A 21,116-nucleotide genomic window follows, 5' to 3' on the forward strand; every position below is an offset into this window, starting at 1 on the left:
CTCTTCAAAAGCTGGAACAAAGACTGAATTCTACATGTACCAACATTTAGCATGCTATTTCCAACCTTAGAAGATATAAACAACTATTGTTGCTATTGTTATTTAGTCACTAAGTTGTGTCCAACTCTGCGACCCCATGGACTATAGCCCACTAGGCTCCACTCTCCGTGGGATTTCCCTGGCAAGAATACTGGAGTGGGTTGCCATTTACTTCTCCAAGAGATCTTCAGGACTCAAGGATGGAACCCAAGTCTCCTGCATTGTCAGGCAGATTCTTTACCACTGAGCCCCCAGGGAAGCCCGTAAACATCATGTGCATGCGTGCTCTGTCATGTCCGACTCTTCGCAACCCCACGGACTGTAGCCCGCCAGGCCAGGCAAGAATACTAGAGTGGGTTGTCATTTCCTATTCCAGGCAATCTTTCTGGCCCAGGGGTAGAATCCATGTCTCCTGAGTTGGCAGGGTGTTCTTTACCACTGAGCCACCAGGGAAGCCCTATAAACAACTATTTCCACAACTTAAACTACTAGAGAAATTAGAAATTGAATTCTATAAAACAGTCCTATCTCCCTAACTCAAAATAGATCCTAGTTGACAGCACTTGAGAGAACACTTTGATAAGAACACTGTGAGGTAAATAAAATTGCAAAAACAAGGAAACAAACACCTCTGCCAGCCCCAGTCTAGGAGATCCTTATTCAATTTAGATGTTAGGATGACTGAGGTCAGGAGGGCTGTGCTAGAAGCTTCTGCAGTGGCAGAGACAATAAAACAGACACAGTGTTCAGTGCCTGCCTGGTCCGAGGGTCTGTTGACATTCAACAAGCCTCATCCTGACTTCTCAGACCTGAAGAACCCTCTATCACTTAGGAAGATATAGAATCCACCAAGAACTGGGGCCAATTAAAAAGGTCAAGGAAAGGCCATGAGATAAAAATAAACTGGTGATTAGGCACTGATATTAAAATATGTATACTTAAAGAAGTTGCAAATTATACTTGGGATTAAACCAGTCCCACAAATCAAGGGGATAATATAATGTTTCTATGGTACACATTTTGGTTTCTCCTATGAAAATGTCTATCACATATGCATTCACACTTTCAACATTAGCTTATGGAAAATCTTTCCCTGATGGGCATTGGAAATACCACAGTAAAAAAACGTCAGTCCCTGATTGCTTAGTCCCTATATTTATTTATTAAATAGAAGTGACTGGCCAGCTTTCCTTTCAAACATATTAAAAGTAGAGAAATCTTACTGAAATGAGCATTTAATGTTGGCAGTATAGTACTAAGAGCTCAGAGGAGAGGCTGTGGCCTCCATACGGCTCTACCTTTCCATTTCAAATACAAAATCCCTGGGCATTTCAATAGGAGTGTGTGTGTGTGTGTGTGTGTTAAGGTGAACTTTAGTTTATGAAAACTCTTGTTATCTACCCTCATCATCACCTAACAATACTTAAGTGTTGTTTGCTCAGTCGTGTCTGACTGTTTGCGACCCCATGAACTGTAGCCCACCAGTCTTCTCTGTCCATGGGATTCTCCAGGCAAGAATACTAGAGTGGGTTGCTTTTTCCTTCTCCAGGGGATCGTCCCAACCCAGGGATCGAACCTGGATCTCCTGCATTGCAGGCAGATTCTTTACCATCTGAGCCACCAGAGAAGCCCCAACACTTCTTAAAGAGAGGTATAAAAAGGTCAGGATACATTCTAAAACACGTTTAAGACTCACCTAAAACAATTCATCTAAACTCAGCAAATTCAGTTCTAGCCAAAAGGAGTTCCTTTGGAACATAAGAGGTAATTTTTGTTTAGTCAAGACCAAAAGAGGGCACCTTAAGTTGAAATTAGGCAGTATGAATTCAAGAATCCTTCCCAATCCTTCAAATCCTGAATGATTTACAGAATAAAAATGTTTTAAGGTACTACACTGTAAATGAACAGAAAAGATAGTACTACTATTCCTGGAGAATACATATCAATAAAGATGTAGGGATGTCTTGAACATTATAAATTAAATGAAAAAAAGTGTGATATCTAATACTGATTTATCAACAGTATCAATATCATTGTAATTATCACCTGATGCATGAAAAAAACTAAGGCAGATGGACAGAAACTTTTTCAGGATCACAATGAAAAACTAAGAGTAAAACCCAGATTTTCTTGTATTCTAGTCCAGTAATGTAACACGAAATGTAAACCTTTACACAGATTACCAGTTCAACAGAGTTCATCACAAAGTGTGACTTCTGCCAACAAATGAAATCCTAACAACCCTATGGGCAGCTAAAATCCCACACAAAAAAAAGTATTTAAATTCCCCCAGAATTGTAAGTAAGGGACAGACATCTTGGAGTCCAACTGAACATACACTTGGAAAAAACCAACTAATTTTTCCAAGAGAATAAACAAACAAAAATGCGTTTCTAATAATTTTAACGAGAGTTAAACCTGAATAGAAATTATTTTGCCTCTGTTTCTAGTGATTAACCAAGCTCAGTGCCAGGATAATCTTACCAAGCATCATAATTGCTTTTAAGACAGCAAACACGGCTCCTACTTCAATGCTGTTGTGAGCAGCAGCTAAGAGGTGTCTGTCACAAGACGATCTTATTCCCGGGAAAGGTTTGCCTATAAGAAAACCAACAAAGCTTTAACAGATTCATCATCATCATTAACCACTGTTTGTAACCACTTACAGTCAGCAGGGCCTTTCATTGTTAAGTTGTGAGCGCTTAATTGCTATTAGCTAGCTTTAATTGATGTTTCATGGATTCACTCAGAGACACTGCCAGTATCCAGTACTTTTTTTTTTTTAATTATTAAGCCAATGGCTTTGCTCTTCAGAGATATGTATTGAAAAAAAAATCAGTAGCACTTTTATCCATTTCTGCTGATGTCACACACACATTTACATAGAAATGATCTTTAGGAACAGACTGCACTAAACTCTAATCCCTAGAATTCTTTACCTATTCCCTTCACCTTAGTAAAAGAATAAATGAAATGCCATTGCCCTAAGCTGCTAGAGTATGGTTCTTAACCAACAAGAGTATGTTGGAGGATCACACTGCCCACCAGCATGACTTGGCCAAGGAGCAGAGGTATTTTTATTGTTTATTAACTCCTGATGTGAGTTTCTCAATACACCCTGATATTACATAAAAGAAAGGTGCTGACAACCTTTCTCAATAGCTGACAACCCCTTTCTTTCATCGCCTTGAAAAAAGCCCACCAAAATCAGGAAGAAGATTACAGAATGGACAGCCTACTTGATCAAGTTAAACCTAAAGCTCCAAATGAAAACATCATCAGATAGATTTCAACTGTCATCTCACCAGTTGCTTGAGGTAACAGGCAGGCCTGGGGAGCTCGAAAGAGATGAAGCAGGAGACGGCATGTCATTCTTGCCCCAGGCTCTGCATCTGCATCTCCGCAAGCTAGGAGAGAGGATTTTAAAAGCAAGTTTTGTAACATACTGAAGAACATATCTTCCGCATTTCTCGTAAGCTGAAGTTTCTGGAATAATTTAAATAAATGCTCCTTACGGTAAAAAGTAAAGCACTGGCTATTTCTTTTCTGAGAAACGTGAGAGCTCTCTTAAAAACAAGTACTAAAATAGCCGTTTCCAACCTTCTCCATTGAAATCAGTGTGACTTTGTTTGGAACAATTATTATAATGCTACCATCTCTACCTTGATGACGTATTACGGCACAATGCACGTCTACTCAAATTCTACCCTGTCACTCCTTCAACTTGCGAGAGACCACAGCATCGAGACACCAAGCAAATAACCAGGGCAGCTCCAGGATGCAGCCTTACCTGCGGCGAGGAGAGAGGGGAGTGCGACGTGTTGCACGACGTCCTCCAGGGAGAAACACTGTCGTGCTATCAGAATAGCAATGAAAGTAGCTAATGAATCATGGAATGAAAGGTCACTCACCTTCAAGAAAAACATTGACATGTTTTAATACCTAACACCCTTTTGAATAACATCTTAAGATTAATATCTAAGAGAACGCAGGCAATACCAATAAGATCTCAAATCCCAAAAGGAACCAGTAGAGGGAAATCACTTATGAGTATTACCCTCTAGGCTTTTTTCTATTTTTTAAGACAAAGAAAGAGGTTCACCCATATCCCAATGCTTTAAGACAATACTAAGCTGTACCTGGAGTACATGTAACTGAGAAACCAAACAATAAAACAGCAAAATGAAGATATCTCTAAGTGATATAACATTAAGTAAGTCTTTTTGGCAAAGTACAGTATAATCTGATATTGAAGGGTAAGATCATTAGAAGCAATGGAAAACAAGAAGGTTCTCCTAACTGAAAAACAAGCCTTGTGAGTGTTTTGGTGTTTCTTTCAGGAATAACTAATCTTAATTTTGTAAGATAATTAATTTTAAAAACAACTGTGAAAATTCTCACCGACTCCTAAATTTAAAGAAGAGTGAAGATGAGTGAGGGAGAAAAATGAAAGAGGAGAATCAGGAGAAAAAATCATTCATTCAGAGTGAAACTTCTACCTTTTACAGATCTCACAAGACTTTGGCAGAAAATAATAAGAAAAACAGCTGTAATGGTAGCCTCCACATTAAGTTGTCCGGTTAAGTCAAAAACTATGGTTAGAGATTAACAGAGAAAGAGCACAGCACCTAGAGGTTCATACTGCTAAATCCAACTTTACAGACGAGGGAACAAGCAGAGGTAAAGTGAGAAAGAAACAACTGAAAGGTTAAGGACCTATGTTAAAGACAGAAATTTGGGTCTTTGCTGTCTGGAAGAGCAGGTCACAGGTATGAGTTTTACATCTGAGGTGCCCACATGATAGAGTAGGATTGGCCATGTGGTCTTCAGACACCAGAACTAGGAAATAAAACTTAACTGAGAGGCAGTTTTTATAATGTATATAGTTCTTCTATATATGAGATGCACTAATATGTAACATGATTTACTGCAAGAAATGATGGAAGTGACAGGCCGAAATAAAGAATCAAGATGGATTTTTAAGAAATTCACACACTGATGCAATGTGATAGCTTAGGAAACCTGTGATACTTTATAACGGACATCTCTTCAAAAACTCTCGGACACAGTCACTAAGAAAAGACTGGACACCCCTACGAATCTGAGCCTGGACATCCTAATCCCACACACAGAACCAATACTCTAAAGAGAGTTTTTCTCACCTTAAGAAAACAAACTGGCTGCCTTCAGAACGCAAACTGCTTTAGTTACGTTATGCCCTGCACCGTGAAGGACCCAAGGCACTTAGTCAACTACGACCAGACTACCCTGAGGAGACCAGACATGACGTCTCAGCTACCAAAGAAGGAGACTCCTGGCATCTCCACTCTAAATTAAGCTATTTTAGTTATTTTGTTTTTTTTTTTCATTTACTTTTCCCTGGCAATCACACTCTGGTTTATCACTTCTACAGAGAGAGAAGAAAACAATTTATATTATTTCAGTTAAGAGTTGAGTCAACTAAAAAAAGTTACTAATTGAATATTTAGTTGCACAGCTGAGTTTTTAAATGAAACAGAAAACTTACATCGACAGTGCAAAGAACATCATTAAAGCCCCACACGTGATTTGAAGAACAACAAAGAGCCTTCAGGACCCCCAGCCATTCTGAACTGAGAACAGTGCAGCAAGCTGTCAGCTCGGAGGAGAAATTGGCTATGTCATTAATCCTACAAAGAAAAAAAAGAACATAGGAGAAAGTAACAAAAGACAAAATACTCATACAGGATAAACTCAACGAACACATAATTTCAGTATCATCGAACAGGGGACTAATTTCTTAAGATTCAAGGATATAATAAAAATCCACTTGACAAACTACCTACTAGAATACGGGACAGAAGAGAAAGGAGATGTCTTCACACGTTTTCTAATATTTAATGCTGTCAAGCAACAAACAATAACCAGTACAGATACCAATTAACATATTTTTAGTTCTGTAAACAAATCTGACCTATGAATTCATGCTTTTAAAAAAAGTAAAAAGAAGACCTAAATCCAACATTTCCAAAATTATGTGTATTTTTCATTGGTATTTTTGTCATATATCTTTTTGAAAACCGATCAGACAACTGATAGACTGTATCTAGAGCATCTTACGTCAGATCAATAAGCCAGGTTAAGAAAAGCAGCCAGAATAGAGCTGAAGTAAACTCAGTAACAAAATAAGATTTAAAAAACAAAGGCAAATGTCTCAAATTAAAGATGTGAATTTCAAAGTAGCAATCATGTGTTTAATCAAAAAGCCCAGCTCACCTTCCAGCATCCTGATGACCCATACATACATTCATGAGAGTGTTGCAGACGAAGCTGTAGCGATTGGCTGCATTGTCACTAAGGATCTTGCCCAGCACTGAGTAGTTGACGCTACGGGCCGAGGGATTCTCAATAAAATCCATCATGAAGTCTGGATCCCATCGCAAGTTAGAATTTGCAGGAATCACATTGTTATATATGGTTTGCTTTACTTTTGAACAGGCACTACTGAGGTTACAAGAAGAAGAGTTAAAAGACAAAACAAAACTATAATAACTAGAAAGTGACTTCATTTAAGGACAGATTAAATGGCAGCTGTAAAGTATTCCTAGAGAAAGCTCACGTTATGGCTTCTTGATTCCAACTTTCCAATAATCAGCATTGGACACAGTGCCTAGAATGTTCTAGTTCAATAAACAGTTACTAATTGGGTAGAGGAACAAAACAAAAATAAGACATTTGGGTACTACTGTTAATTTCTAGGTCATTTCTACATTTTACATACTTTAAAAATAATCTACTAAGACATCCAACAACTTCTCTGAACAGTGAGTGTTGTCACTTAAGACTAATAAAAATGGATTGGATTACACACCAGGAATAACTTGGTGTTTCTAACCCTAATCATACATCCTGTAAAACTGTTCCTTTCCATTCGGGATATCCAGGGAGGTTCATGTGCCATGCCTAACTGGGAAAAAGGAGTTCACTCCCTGCCTTCAAGGAGTTTAAATTCTAGTAGGCAGATACAGATAATATACAAATACAAATTCTATGAGAGTAGAGAAACCATTATACTGTTCCTAAAAATGTATCATGCTGTGCTTCTCCGCGGTATCTAGGGTGTTTTAAGAACCTGGTTTACAATATTCAGAATTATACAGAATAATATATAGAATATTGTCTAAGTGTATAAAAGGGAATTAGAAAGCATCCTCTCAAATCTTGCTCTGCAGCTACGGCTGAAGGATGACCTGATTTCGGAGCTCAGTCCCCATGTGCACTTTGCTGTCCTTGCCCACTTGCTGTGGATAACAAGTCCGTAAACAACATTTCACCTTCTCTATAAAAGAGCTCTTTTAAACAACAGAAAATCTTTTCCTTTTAAATTTCAGTAAATTTATTTGTGATCAAGGTGACATGCCCTTGTTTCTGCACCTATATAAATAGTAGCTAGGAATGATTTCCTCACAAATGAAAAGATCTATAAACTCTTTCGGAGAAGGCACTGGCAACCCATTCTGGTACTCTTGCCTGGAAAATCCCATGGCTGGAGGAGCCTGGTAGGCTGCAGTCCATGGGGTTGCAAAGAGTCAGACACAACTGAGCGACTTCACTTTCACGCTTTGGAGAAGGAAGTGGCAACCCACTCCAGTGTTCTTGCCTGGAGAATCCCAGGGACGGGGGAGCCTGGTGGGCTGCTGTCTATGGGGTCGCACAGAGTCAGACACAACTCAGCGACTTAGCAGCAGCAGCAGCAAAGACTCTTTACCCTAAACTGTTACCACTGACAATTGCTTCCAGAAAACAGAGATTGCTCAGTTCAGTGTTTACCATAATGTGACTTCAGATTTTCTCCTTCACAATCACCTCTGGGAATTTGTAAAAATTAAAAGACTTCTGGACCTCACTGTTGGGTGTATGCAATCTGTATGCTTAAAAAAAAAACACACACACACAAAACTTTCCCAGGTAAAACTAAGTCCCAGATATGCTTGGAAAGTACTGGGCCAAGAGGGAGGACTAAAGCCACCCACTAAATGACAGCAAATACAACTTTCTACATGCTTTTTCTTTGCAGACAACTTATATAAGAGCTTGTCAGTGGTTGCTGACGGATATAAGTTTGCAACCTGAATTCATGACCTGTTCAAAATGACAAATATTAAATAGTTCCCAGTGCTTTTATTCATTTAACTTTAAAATTGTATTTATTTATGGCTGTGCTGGGTCTTCGTTGCTGCATGCAGGGTTGCTCTAGATGTGGCAAGCAGGGGCTACTCTCTAGGTGTGGTGTTCAGGCTTCTCATTGTGGTGGCTTTTCTTGCTTCAGAGCACAAGCTCTAGGCATGTGGGCTTCAGTAGTTGTGGCTTGCATGGGCTTAGCTGCCTCACGTCATGTGGAATCTTTCCTGACCAGGGACCAAACCCATGTCCACAGGATTGGAAGGTGGGTTCTTAACCCAAGTCTGTCTTTAGAAAGCAAAAGAATTCTGCTTTTCTTTCTGTATTTTCTTATGAGTCAGCCTCACTTTTCTATGGACATCTTTCAAGTTGATGCCCTCCTGCCTCCTCTTACAATTTTCCTGAACTTTGTGGTTCATGGTGAGTCTCCTCACCCTTCATTTTGAGGCTTCCTATTTCACTTATTACACTCTTTCCGGATGAGCTCTAGGTTTTAATGAAACATTAGCTGCCATCAGGGTCACTGTCAAATTCTTAGCACTGTTTCAGGAGTATATGAAGTTAACAAACAAATAAAAGCTCTCATTTCCTTCTGAAACTGTATGCATCATAAAACCCTGATAAAATAATGAAAGCAACACATAGCTCAAGGCCAAAATGACTTATATTCAAATGTAGGCTTCATCATTTATTAACTTATGATGAAGAGCAATCATTTACTGATAGGAAAAATTATTTCTACTTCCTGGGGTTGTTAGAGGATTAAAGATCTTGATGAAAACAACCTAGCAAAGCCTTTGGCACACAGCAGCAGCTCAGTCATAGTGAATGTTAGCTGCTCAGTCCATGTCTGACTCTTTTTGACCTCTCAGACGGTAGCCCACCAGGCTCCTGTTTATGTGATTCTCCAGGCAAGAAACTGGAGTGGGTTGCCATGCCCTCCTCCAGGTTATCTTCCCAATGCAGGGATCAAACCAATGTCGCCTGCACTGGCAGGCAGATTCTTTAACTCATCTGAGCCACCAGGGAAGCCTGCTCAGTCATAAGTAGACGTGATTAGTGATCTATTTCCTTCAAATATTACACTTATACACATTATAGATGATGTTTCAGATCCAATCATTAAAACTGGTTTAGTAATATATTAATAGACATCTCTCTGCATATCTAGCTTTTCTTCAACCATTTTCTTAGTCCTAGACTATAAATAACACTTGACTCGAAGGTTTTCCAAGAGAATTGCCGTTTTCTTCCATGTCTTTAATTGCTAATGCTAGGCAGCCCCTCAGTTCATTGTTGGTCTCCTAAGTTTCTGCACAGCCAGTGTGCAATACTTGAATTAACTCACTTAACATGCTTTATTACCCTGCAGGAGCATTAGTGGTCAAACACTGTGGCTTTCTTGAGAAACTTACAGGGCTGTTGTAAGAACCCAGTCATGTATGAGAAAACTCTCTGAAAACTGTAAACTGAAAGCTCTCTGCAAAGTAATAGAAGAACAAGGGGCATTGTTTTTACATTATTTCAGGGGGAAAATATTAATATTTCATAAGGGATTATTTTTTAACCTAATTCATTTCATAAAGACATACTTTCACATTTTTTTTCCCTATCAGTACCATTAAAAATATCACAGATTTTGTTTTTGGTATAGATCATTCTTTAAACAGACTTTTTTTGCAGTGCCTACTATGAGCCAGATACTCTTCAAGGTACTGGGATAGAACAATGAAGAAAATATAAAGCTTCTGCTCTCAAGAAGCTTATATTCTAGAAAGGAGCCAGACCATAAATAAGTGTATAATGTATGGAGTGGGGAGGGGGAATAATGCTAAGCTCAGAGAATGACAGAGAGTCGGGGCAGGGGCCGTCCTACATCAAAGGGGCTGATCAGGGAGGCAGAGCCCTGAATGAACTGTGGGAGTGAGCAAGTAACTGCGGGAAAACTTTACAAGAGTGGTAACAGCCAAGTGCAAGAGCTCCAAGATGGGAGTGTGTTTAGAATATCTGGAGACCAAAAGGGACGTCCATGTGGTTAATTTGAACAGAGAGAAAGAGAAGACAGAGCTGGATCCAGTAGATCCTGAAGGATTTTGAATTCTATTTTGAGTAGATAAGAAGCCACTGGTATATGTCAAGTTATTCTTGTTTTAAAAGGGTGACTTTTGAAGACATGCAGAAAATACTCTTAAGAGAATCAAGGATGCAAGCCAAGAAAGCACTTAGAAGGAAAATGTGATGGTCCAACCAAGAGATGAGCATGGTGGGAGTGGCAAAGCAATGAAGAGTGGTCAGATTCTAGATGCACCTGGAAGACAGAGATTCTCAGATTTACAAACAAACTGGATGCAAGGTACAAGAGAGTGAAGAAAAATCATTAACTGACTATTCTTTCCTTGCCTGATTCTAGATTCCAAATTTATTTTGTCAGCTATTACCATTTCCTTCCCTCCACCAACTTACAATTAATCATCTAAACTTCCTCAAACAACATTAAGTAAGTAAGCAAATTAGGAGCTTCCAGCACCTGTCCACCTGTTGGGGGTACAAGTGCTAAACTGCAAAGAATGACAGGGAGCCAGAATGCTATTTCAAGTAGGAAGGAAAAGGAGTCAAAGAAACAATGCAGGGAGAAAGGAAGTATGCAAACGATGGGGAAACAAGTTTCTAAGTGAGGTAATAGCAACTGCAAGATACACCATGTTTTCTATTCTACCAAAATTTCAATCAGAGTTAAACATGCATAGTAATTTGGAATAGGAAGTTACAGGTACAATGAAATGTAATTCAACAGGAATTCTGGCAGATACAATTAGGATTACTTCTCATTATTAAAAAGGATGACAATATTGGTTGGCCCACAAAAAAAAAAGGTGAGGGGGACATAGACCTATTCTTATTCTTTTGACTTTCTTCTACCCACCTGAAGAGGTCTCCAAATTTACTTCTGAGGTGGCTACATGACACGTAGAGGTCGTAGAGGTAGGCTAAGATGCATCTTTCGGGGGAAGAGCATTCTGAGGGGTTCACAACGTGCTTTACCACACCACACAATCTAAGGAGGAAAATACATGAGGACATGAGACACACACTTTGTCAATATATATGTTATTGCTTGAATCTTTTAGAGTGAGAATATATCCCTGATTACTTTGAGTAAGAAAAAAAATATCAGACTGTTAACACTAATCATTATAGCAAGAAAATAACTGAATAAAATATCATTTTCTATTATGATATTGAAACAGTATTTTTAAAACTTCAGAAATGCCATTAACAATAAGAAATGAAAGAAATTCCTCCATACAGAAGATGTATAGGGAGGAGTCCATCAATAAAGTTTCTGTACCAGGATATAAAAGTTTTAGTAGATAATCTCTCTTGAGTAAAAAGATTGATAAATTCAGGAAATGTGCAAAGGACCCCATGTCCACTTTGTAAAGGACCAATTTCTTCATATCAGTAAGTCTGATAAGTTCAATTTTAAGACCATAAGCTGGTTCAGGCATAAACTGACAAATTCATGTTTTGTGGTCACATTCTCCTTGTTTATCCAAACTAGAAACAAATTTATTTTAGTTAATCTTAATTAAGAATTCCAAACTCCTTCTTTTTGGTGATACAACACTTGCAATTCAGAAGAAGCATTTACTACTCCAATTTCCCAGATCAGACAGATGGCCTCTCGGGCCACAATTCATACAATACACAACTTCACGTGACACATATAGACACACTAGTGGGCCACCCACCTATCAGAGTCAGAGTCCACCGCCATGCCGTATTTGATTACAGGGTTCAGGACTGCTACAACAGTGTCACATATGACTCAAGATTATTAAAGCTGAAAGATGCTTCAGAAATCATATGATTCTTCTTTATCTCACTAAGAGGGCTCTGAGGCTCAGAAAGGTAAAGTAATTTGCCCACAAGGCAAAGAGCTAGTTTATAGCAGACCCAAAAAGAGAACTCAGGTCTCCAGAGGCCTAGTCTAGAGCCTTCTCTGCTGTTTAGAAGACGGGAGGAAGCCTGGGATGACAAGCCTGAGAAGGACACCGAAATCACAGGCGATACCTCTGAGCACCCTCCCCAAGACGTGTGACTTGAAGGCTCACATAGTCTTGGACTTGTTATTCCCGCTCTGGGATCAGCAGAACCCTGATAGCTCTGCTGTTCAGCTGGCAATAGCAGAGGAAGAGCAGTGTTCCCTGAAACGGGTCTGCCATGCTGTGGGCTTTTTCTTTGTGGGTGTAAATGAGAAATGCCTTTCAAAATAAGACAGAGAAGCGTCAACATCCAGAAAGAAATCCAGCCCAACATCAGAGGTGGGACTAGCAAACCATGCAAAGAAATAAGCATGTAGCATCCCGAGGCTTGTGAATCGACAGCAGCAGATGCAGACTACTGAAAATGGCTGTCAGTTACATCAAAAGTGTCCCCAAGTCAAGAAGAAAAGTAGATGCTTCAATCAGTTGTTACCTATATAAACCAAAATAGCCCTAGGTATACCTTGAAAAAGCAAAGAATTATTTTGTGATTAAAGAAAACAAACATGTATTGAAAGATTGCCAGGCATTTACTCTATCAAAGTCAGTGTTCCCTCCACTCCCTAGAAGTAACATTTTACATTGAGATCCAGTATGTTTATATAAGTACAAAAAATAACAGTTTGGGGAAAAGTACTTATATTTACTATATATGATAAAAAAAAAAAAAACAAACACAAAGTGAATATCAAACATGATTTTATAAACATTTAATAGAACACAAATTTAAAATATCAAAATAAATGACAATGACATAATTTCAAAATAAAGGGGGGAAAAAAAGCACTTGTGACAAACTATTATTTTCATTTCATGACCAATTAGGGCATTTCCATTCGCAGTTTAAAAAGTATGATGTAAATCAAACAGCATGAATGAGCTGCATGAATGATTGCTAACTGTTTCAGCAATCTGGCGGATTTATTAGCTATGAGATGCTGGGTACAACACTTCACCAGCCACTCCAATTAACAGGCCTGAGTGTCAGTCTCTTGACTTGTAAAATGGTGCTAATTATTCAACTCCACAGGGTAGTTGAGGGCTGTAAAATAGTTCTCTATTTTCTGGATTCTAAGGTAGCTATTTTCTTACATTTAAGAATATCAGGGATGTTTCAGATGCCACTTAGTAATAATCTAAGTGTTTATTACCTGTGGCTCTTCTCTCATATGAAGAGAAAACTTACAGTTCATCAAGGCTAAAATATTTAACTGGCTCAACAGAGAAAAAAAATTCTGCTGACTCTGGTCACAGAGAAAAAACTGAAGAAAGAGGCCAGAATAGGAGAGACAAACTTGAAGGAAAGATTAAGAAGATATTAAATGAGGTGTCTTCAAATAATAAGATAGTATTTGCTAGGTGAGGAGGGCTGCAAATAGAGAAGAGGCACAGAAATACTTGTATCAAGTTCAATGTCAGCAAAAGTCTAAAAGCAAAAATTCTACTTAAGCCAAAACTCTAGTCAAAAATGTACTTCAACTTTAAAGTAAAAATGTTTCATCTTGGGAAATGCAGTTAAAGAAAAGCACATGTAGTTAGGAGACAGCCTCTTATACGAACTGAATGTAACAATAATTGGATTTACTTTGTTCTGGTTTTTTTTTTTACTTATATGGTTATTAAAGAAACATCTTTAAGACTTCAAAGAATAGTTAAAAATTTAAAAACCTATGTGTAGAATTAATGTGGTAGCATTTCCTCTTCCCTCCAAAAGCTGCTGTTAAATAGATGCCACTCTAGAATAGATAGATGACATGTGCTGGATTACCCAAAAAAAGCATGGTGAAACCAAAGAACTCCATGTCTGTCTTTTGAGCCCAGGAGGAAAAACGGAAGAAAAAGAAAAAGAGGTTGCCTTTCTTTTACATATACATAAAGCCCAGAGAAAGAAGTCTGTAGTGGACAAAAAAGAGCTCAGAATAAGTGTTTTGACAGCTCATTATACTTCTCTGGTCCCATTAATTTTAGCCCCTAATGATAGTGATGTAATGACTTAGCCCAACTTCTCCAGTGGTAGAAGAGAAAACCTTAGCCTACAATTCATCCAAACCGAAAAAGACTAAGAATCAAAAAGTCATTTATGCTAGATTAACTCATCAAAATTTTCCTTTAATTTATAAAAGAAATGAAATTGAAAATTAAATCTGTAAGATGGTATGTATTCAAAGCTTATTTGGAGTTGGATTCTCCAAATAGAAACTGAAATTACATGAACAAAGAAGCAACCACATATTCACCAATAATAATAATAATTCAGGATTCTGGTCAATAGAGATGACAGTAACTAGGGAGAGAGAAGTAGGCAGGCAGGCTTTCTACGCTTTTATCATCGTTCTGTTAAACGCTTCCTGGAACAAGCATTCTTTAACTATGCATCTTTTTATGGAACAAACAGTACTATTTTTCCTTTAAAGACATTATAAAACTTTATCACAAATACACATTCTGTCGTTAAATCTGTGAACAGGTTATATAGGAAGGCCTTTGTTCTTCTTTCAAACTTTATATTAAGTTATTATTTTAAAATAAAGCTTCTTAAAAAAAGCCACATTACACATTTTAGGATATACCAACCCTTCAAACACCTGGGCTGTCTGATCAGGATTCAGGATCAGACAACTGTGGTAACGCCTGAGAACAGCCACGATGCAGACACACAGTCCTGTCGTGTAGCTTCCTGCCAGGCTGGAGGACTTCAGGAGCAGTTCTGCCTCCACAACACTCAGTTCGTTCAGGAGCTGCAAAAGGCAAAACGATCGAATAAACATGTAGCTGCCAGAACAAATAGGAAACAACATTAATTTTTACACACTCTGGATATACTGAGTCATCCTAAAACTGCTTGATCTCCTTTCTTGTTCTGCCACAGGATTATATACATATAAAACCACCAATGCAGTATCTCAGGCAATTAAATGGCTTTTACTTTTAATCCTTTATCAAAATTATACTTTTCCTTCTGCCTGGGCATCATGGTCCATGCCATGAAGAGGGATTCAATACTGAAATAGTTGCCAAAATTGTATGGTGGTCCAAAGTTCTGGACTGGATAATTTCAGGAAAAAACACCCCTAGCCTCTTGATTTTTTTCCATTTACACGTCATTTTCAATAAATGGAAATTATTCATCAGTATTTTCTTATTATTAACAAAGCTAACACCTCCAACAGAATAAGTAAAAGATATGTTTTATTTCTATTCACTAACAATATATACTAACAAAAGAACTCAAGTATGTGTACACGAAAAATAGTGGAACAAATCAATGTTTCATATTTTTTGTTCTTACATTAAATATACTCTATTATAAACAGCAAACAAATTTTCACCTTTCCCTAACCAAAACAACAGAAGACAAATAAGAAATACAGTCAAAACTCTCACTTTTTTACTATTATATTTTAACACCAATTATATTTAATTGAAAATTATGGACATAGCTGCTAGTTAGATACTGTTGACTCAGAATGTCTCAACTGTACAGAACTGCACGGGTGGCTCATTGTAAACTGGACAATGCCTAGTAGGTTTGCTTTGCTAAAAGGCAGGATGCCTTTGATACCTGTATTGCGAAGTCAATGAGTCCATTAATATTAAGTGCTGGCTCCATGAGATCAAAGATGAGCTGAATGTGGTGAGCCAATGGGAGATGGTATGATGTTCCTGATGCAAAGCTTGTGATTTGTTCTAGCACATTGTTAGAAATCTATGTGAAAAAAGTGAAAGTAATTAGAAGACCAATATTCCAAATAACTTTTATGTATTATTTTAATTTTGGGAGGTAAGAAATGTGAATTTATACATGATTCCACTTAGAAGTTGAAACATATTTTTACAGAAAAGAAAATCAGTACAAATCAAATAATATCCTTAAAACAAATATAATCTGAAGAAATAAGACAAGTTGTCATTACGATTTTGACCTAAGTCTCCTAAAGGTAGAACTATAAATGCTTAATTAATTTCCAGATATCCCTTTGACTACCTATGGATTTGGTTTCTTCCCAATTGCAAAGTACTTTGTTTCAGTCATCAACAGACTTCTCCCTTATCAATCAGCAATGCAGGACACAAAATGTAATAATGTAAGTATTACATTAGAGATTACTTTATGTAGTGCTGATTGTTATCACAAGGTAAAAGTATTTCTGGATAAAAATTAATCCTCTGAGAAAAGTAAACTGACACTTGAAACTGAACTACTCAACAGTTTTAAGACACCTCCAAATAGGTTTTAAAAATGCATTTATAAAACAAGGAAGGCTGAAGACACATATTGCACGAAAGAGATTTCAGGAACTATCCCAGCTCCATAATAAATCAGCTTTAATGGCTACCTGAGATGTCACTTGATGCTGATCAAAATATGAAAGGAGTTGAAGTTTTGTGAACACAGTCTCCAGGGTCGGAAATGCTTCCTGTTTGCTCTTCCTGGCTTTCTGTCCTTCATCTCCAACTAAACAAACACATAGTAGATACATTATTTTTCATTTAATTGAAGCTCTTGACCTTTTTCAGAGATACTTTTTTTACTGAACTATAACACACATATGGAAAAGGGTACAGACTCACTGAATTTCTACAAAAGAAATTAATTCATGTAATGAAACTCAAATAACAAAATCACATACCAAAACCCTAGAAGCCCTCTCAGGTTCCCTGCAGTCACTTCCCCGCCCCAGAGAACCAAGAGCCTGCCCTCTAATGGCTCAGATTAGTGTTGCTCACTTTATACAAATGGAATCATATGATATATACTTTTATATCCCTCATCTTTCATTCAGTAGTATTCTTCTGAGATTGATCCATATTGATGAGGTAATTCTAATTATTTTCTAAACATTAACCATTCTCATTTATGTAATATACTTAAATTTTGGCTATTAATGAGAAATGATAGTTGCTCAGTCGTGTCTGACTCTTCACGACCACAGCCCTAGCCCCACCAAGCTTTTCTCTCCATGTAATTCTCCAGATAAGAATACCGGATGAGTTGCCATTCCCTTCTCCAGGATTAATGAGAAATCCCTCCTTAAATATTTCTTACTCATTGACTTTTAAAATATGATATCAACATTGAATGGGGAAAAAAATCACCTAGGCTCAAATGAATATAACAGAAAACTCCACTGCCATCTTGTTAGGAGACTGTCTAACAATGTAGTGTATAAAAAGGGAAATCTACACAATCCTTAACTTTTTAGGGGACAGGAAAGAACTAAATCTGTCCACATTACTAAAAAAGTGATAACTTTATCAATTTAACATAGAGAAGTTTGCAAAAATTAAAAGTAAGAAATACTATGAATTACAATTCTCTTGTAATTGACAGCTCTGAGGATAAGACCCAGAAATAATTAGGTCCTATTTTAAAACATTTTTTAATATATGTACTTACAAACACAAATCTAAAACCAAGAAAATGCTGTACTGTATGATCTCAAGGTTCTCTTTCAACACTATGATTCTAAGTAGTCAAATGCTACTGAAACAAAAGCCTCCTCACACATCATCTTACATGGGAAAGTTTAATTTCAGGGAACAAAGGTCGTTTTACAGATTTTTGTATTTAAGAAAGATTACACTAAACTAAACCATGACACCATTCAGGTATGACCTAAATCAAATCCCTTATGACTATACAGTGGAAGTGAGAAACAGATTTAAGGGCCTAGATCTGACAGACAAGAGGGCCTGATGAACTATGGACAGAGGCTCATGACATTGTACAGGAGACAGGAATCAAAACCATCAAGAAAAAGACTATCAAGACCCAATAAAAAAAGAACTGCAAAAAAGCAAAATGGCTGTCTGAGGAGGCCTTACTAGCTGTGAAAAGAAGGGAAGTGAAAAGCAAAGGAGAAAAGGAAGGATATACCCATTTGAATGCAGGGTTCCAAAGAATAGCAAGGAGAGATAAGAAAGCCTTCCTCAGTGATTAATGTAAAGAAATAGAGGAAAACAATAGAATGGGAAAGACTAGAAATCTCTTCAAGATAATTAGAGATACCAAGGGAACATTTCATGCAAAGATGGGCACAATAAAGGACAGAAATGGTATGGACCTAACAGAAGCAGAAGATATTAAGAAGAGATGGCAAGAATACACAGAAAAACTGTACAAAAAAGATCTTCATGACCCAGATAATCATGACGGCGTGATCACTGACCTAGAGCCAGACATGCTGGAATGAGAAGTGAAGTGGGCGTTAGGAAGCATCACTACGAACAAAGCTCGTGGAGGTGATGGAATTCTAGTGGAGCTATTTCAAAACCTGGAAGATGATGCTATGAAAGTGCTGCACTCAATATGCCAGCAAATTTGGAAAATTCAGCAGTGGCCACAGGACTGGAAAAGGTCAGTTTTCATTCCAATCCCAAAGAAAGGCAATGCCAAAGAATGCTCAAACTACTGCACAATTGCACTCATCTCACACGCTAGTAAAGTAATGCTCAAAATTCTCCAAGCCAGGCTTCGGCAATACGTGAACCATGAACTTCCAGATGTTCAAGCTGGTTTCAGAAAAGGCAGAGGAACCAAAGATCAAATTGCCAGCATCTGCTGGATCATGGAAAAAGCAAGAGAGTTCCAGAAAAACATCTATTTCTGCTTTATTGAGTATGCCAAAGCCTTTGACTGTGTGGATCACAATAAACTGTGGAAAATTCTGAAAGAGATGGGAATACCAGACCACCTGACCTGTCTCTTGAGAAACCTGTATTCAGGTCAGGAAGCAACAGTTAGAACTGGACATGGAACAACAGACGGGTTCCAAATAGGAAAAGGAGTACGTCAAGGCTGTATATTGTCACCCTGCTTATTTAACTTCTATGCAGAGTACATCATGAGAAACGCTGGGCTGGAGGAAGCACAAGCTAGAATCAAGTTTTCTGGGAGAAATATTAATGACCTCAGATATGCAGATGACACCACCCTTATGGCAGAAAGTGAAGAAGAACTAAAGAGCCTCTTGATGAAGGTGAAAGAGGAGAGTGAAAAGGTTGGCTTAAAGCTCAGCATTCAGAAAACTAAGATCATGGCATATGGTCCCATCACTTCGTGGCAAATAGACAGGGAAATAGTGGAAACAGTGTCAGACTTTATTTTGGGGGGCTCCAAAATCACTGCAGATGGTGACTGCAGCCATGAAATTAAAAGACGCTTACTCCTTGGAAGGAAAGTTATGACCAACCTAGATAGCACATTAAAAAGCAGAGACATTACTTTGTCAAGAAAGGTCTGTCTAGTCAAGGTTATGGTTTTTCCAGTAGTCATGTATGGATGTGAGAGTTGGACTATAAAGAAAGCTGAGTGCCGAAGAATTGATGCTTTTGAACTGTGGTGTTGGAGAAGACTCTTGAGAGTCCCTTGGACTGCAAGGAGATCCAACCAGTCCATCCTAAAGGAGATCTGTCCTGGGTGTTCATTGGTAGGACTGATGTTAAAGCTGAAACTCCAATACTTTGGCCACCTGATGCAAAGAGCTGACTCATTTGAAAAGACCCTGATGCTGGGAAAGATTGAGGGCAGGAGGAGAAGGGAAAGACAGAGGATGAGATGGTTGGATGGCATCACCGACTCAATGGACATGGGTTTGGGTGGACTCTGGGAGTTGGTGATGGACAGGGAGGCCTGGCGTGCTGTGGTTCATAGGGTCACAAAGAGTCGGACACGACTGAGTGGCTGAACTGAACTGAAACGGCTTGCTAATGGCAAATGTAATAGCAAATGTTTTAAAAACAACATTAGGAAGAAAGGAGATTTCTATTTCAACAACAAGCAAGTATGGTTTAGGGGCAAAAGACAAGCAAAACACCTAGGTTGTTTTATTTCCTAAAACAAATAAACAGAGAATCAAAATGTGCTGAATAAAATAAGGTACAAGATTATGTGTAACTTTTGCCAAATAACACCAAATATAATGCAAAGAATAAGAATAAAGAAGTTCATGAAACCTACTAGTTTTTCAATATCTATTCTCAAAGGTACAAATTAAGTTATATTGCCTTAAATATAACTGCTCACAGGTCATAAGTGTGTTTAAAATATTCACGTTTTTAATTTTTCACTTACCAACATCACTGATCCAAGACTGAAAGCTTACACCACTAGTCTTGGATACCATGAGCTTTGGAAGTGAAGTTAATATATTTTTTCAGTCTTTCTTGGTACCAAAACCAAGTGTGTCATCAAAAAAAGTAACAGAATTGAGGATGAAGACCCAGTATGAGAACTCAAAAAAGCCTCTTTATTGGTTTGTCTATATTAATAGGCTCTATTTACTTACACATAGCCAAGTGAAAGAAAAATTTAAGAAATTACTGTTGGTTCTCAAAGGAATATTTTAATGACGTTTACATAAGCAATAATATAATAGCAATTCATAGATTTTCATCTGTTTTATGTTCATTTGCTTTCAAAATATATATTATTGCTCTTCTGTGGCTTAATTTTGGTTTTCCATTTTTTAAAACAACTCTAATCCTGGTGCTCACTTCAGCAGCACATATACTGAATCTCTAATCTTAGAAGTTTGGGCTTTTGTTGTTATGATAAACTTCATTAGTGGTCTGCAAATTCATACCCAAAGATGACCTGTGAATGTAAATGTAGAATGAGACTTGCCTATTTCGACTTGAAATGTCATTTCAACATTAGATTATGAATCCACCCCACCCTCCCAGGCAAAGTCTGGTTGATCCGAGAGCATACCTAGTAAGTTCCTCAAAGCCACGTTTCTATTTGTAACCAGAAAGCAAACACATGCTAACACTACCTGTTTTCTGGTCTCACCAGCATATCAATGCTAGTGTTTACATAGTGACTTAAACATAAGACTTCTTAGCAGAAGGCAGCTCGCTATCCCAAAT

The 21,116-nt window shown here is 37.8% G+C and overlaps 2 protein-coding genes across 8 annotated transcripts in view; one reads left to right on the top strand and one right to left on the bottom strand.

The window, feature by feature from the left end:
- MED12L (mediator complex subunit 12L) overlaps nucleotides 1-21,116 on the bottom strand; it is a 506,270-nt gene that overhangs the window by 58,007 nt on the left and 427,147 nt on the right. For all 7 annotated transcript variants that reach the window (XM_070768376.1, XM_070768473.1, XM_070768425.1 and 4 more), the window contains 9 exons: nucleotides 16,583-16,701; nucleotides 15,808-15,951; nucleotides 14,820-14,983; nucleotides 11,123-11,254; nucleotides 6,295-6,522; nucleotides 5,567-5,708; nucleotides 3,830-3,950; nucleotides 3,345-3,446; nucleotides 2,524-2,637 (listed from right to left, as the gene is read on the bottom strand). In XM_070768376.1, coding sequence (XP_070624477.1) covers nucleotides 2,524-2,637; nucleotides 3,345-3,446; nucleotides 3,830-3,950; nucleotides 5,567-5,708; nucleotides 6,295-6,522; nucleotides 11,123-11,254; nucleotides 14,820-14,983; nucleotides 15,808-15,951; nucleotides 16,583-16,701 — 1,266 coding nt within the window. The remainder of the gene's footprint in view (nucleotides 1-2,523; nucleotides 2,638-3,344; nucleotides 3,447-3,829; nucleotides 3,951-5,566; nucleotides 5,709-6,294; nucleotides 6,523-11,122; nucleotides 11,255-14,819; nucleotides 14,984-15,807; nucleotides 15,952-16,582; nucleotides 16,702-21,116) is intronic.
- The window catches only part of P2RY12 (purinergic receptor P2Y12), a 49,451-nt gene that overhangs the window by 14,291 nt on the left and 14,044 nt on the right, over nucleotides 1-21,116 (top strand). The gene's annotated exons all lie outside the window — the stretch shown is intronic.

This window comes from Bos indicus, chromosome 1 (assembly GCF_029378745.1).
Source record: "Bos indicus isolate NIAB-ARS_2022 breed Sahiwal x Tharparkar chromosome 1, NIAB-ARS_B.indTharparkar_mat_pri_1.0, whole genome shotgun sequence".
Taxonomy (NCBI): domain Eukaryota; kingdom Metazoa; phylum Chordata; class Mammalia; order Artiodactyla; family Bovidae; genus Bos; species Bos indicus.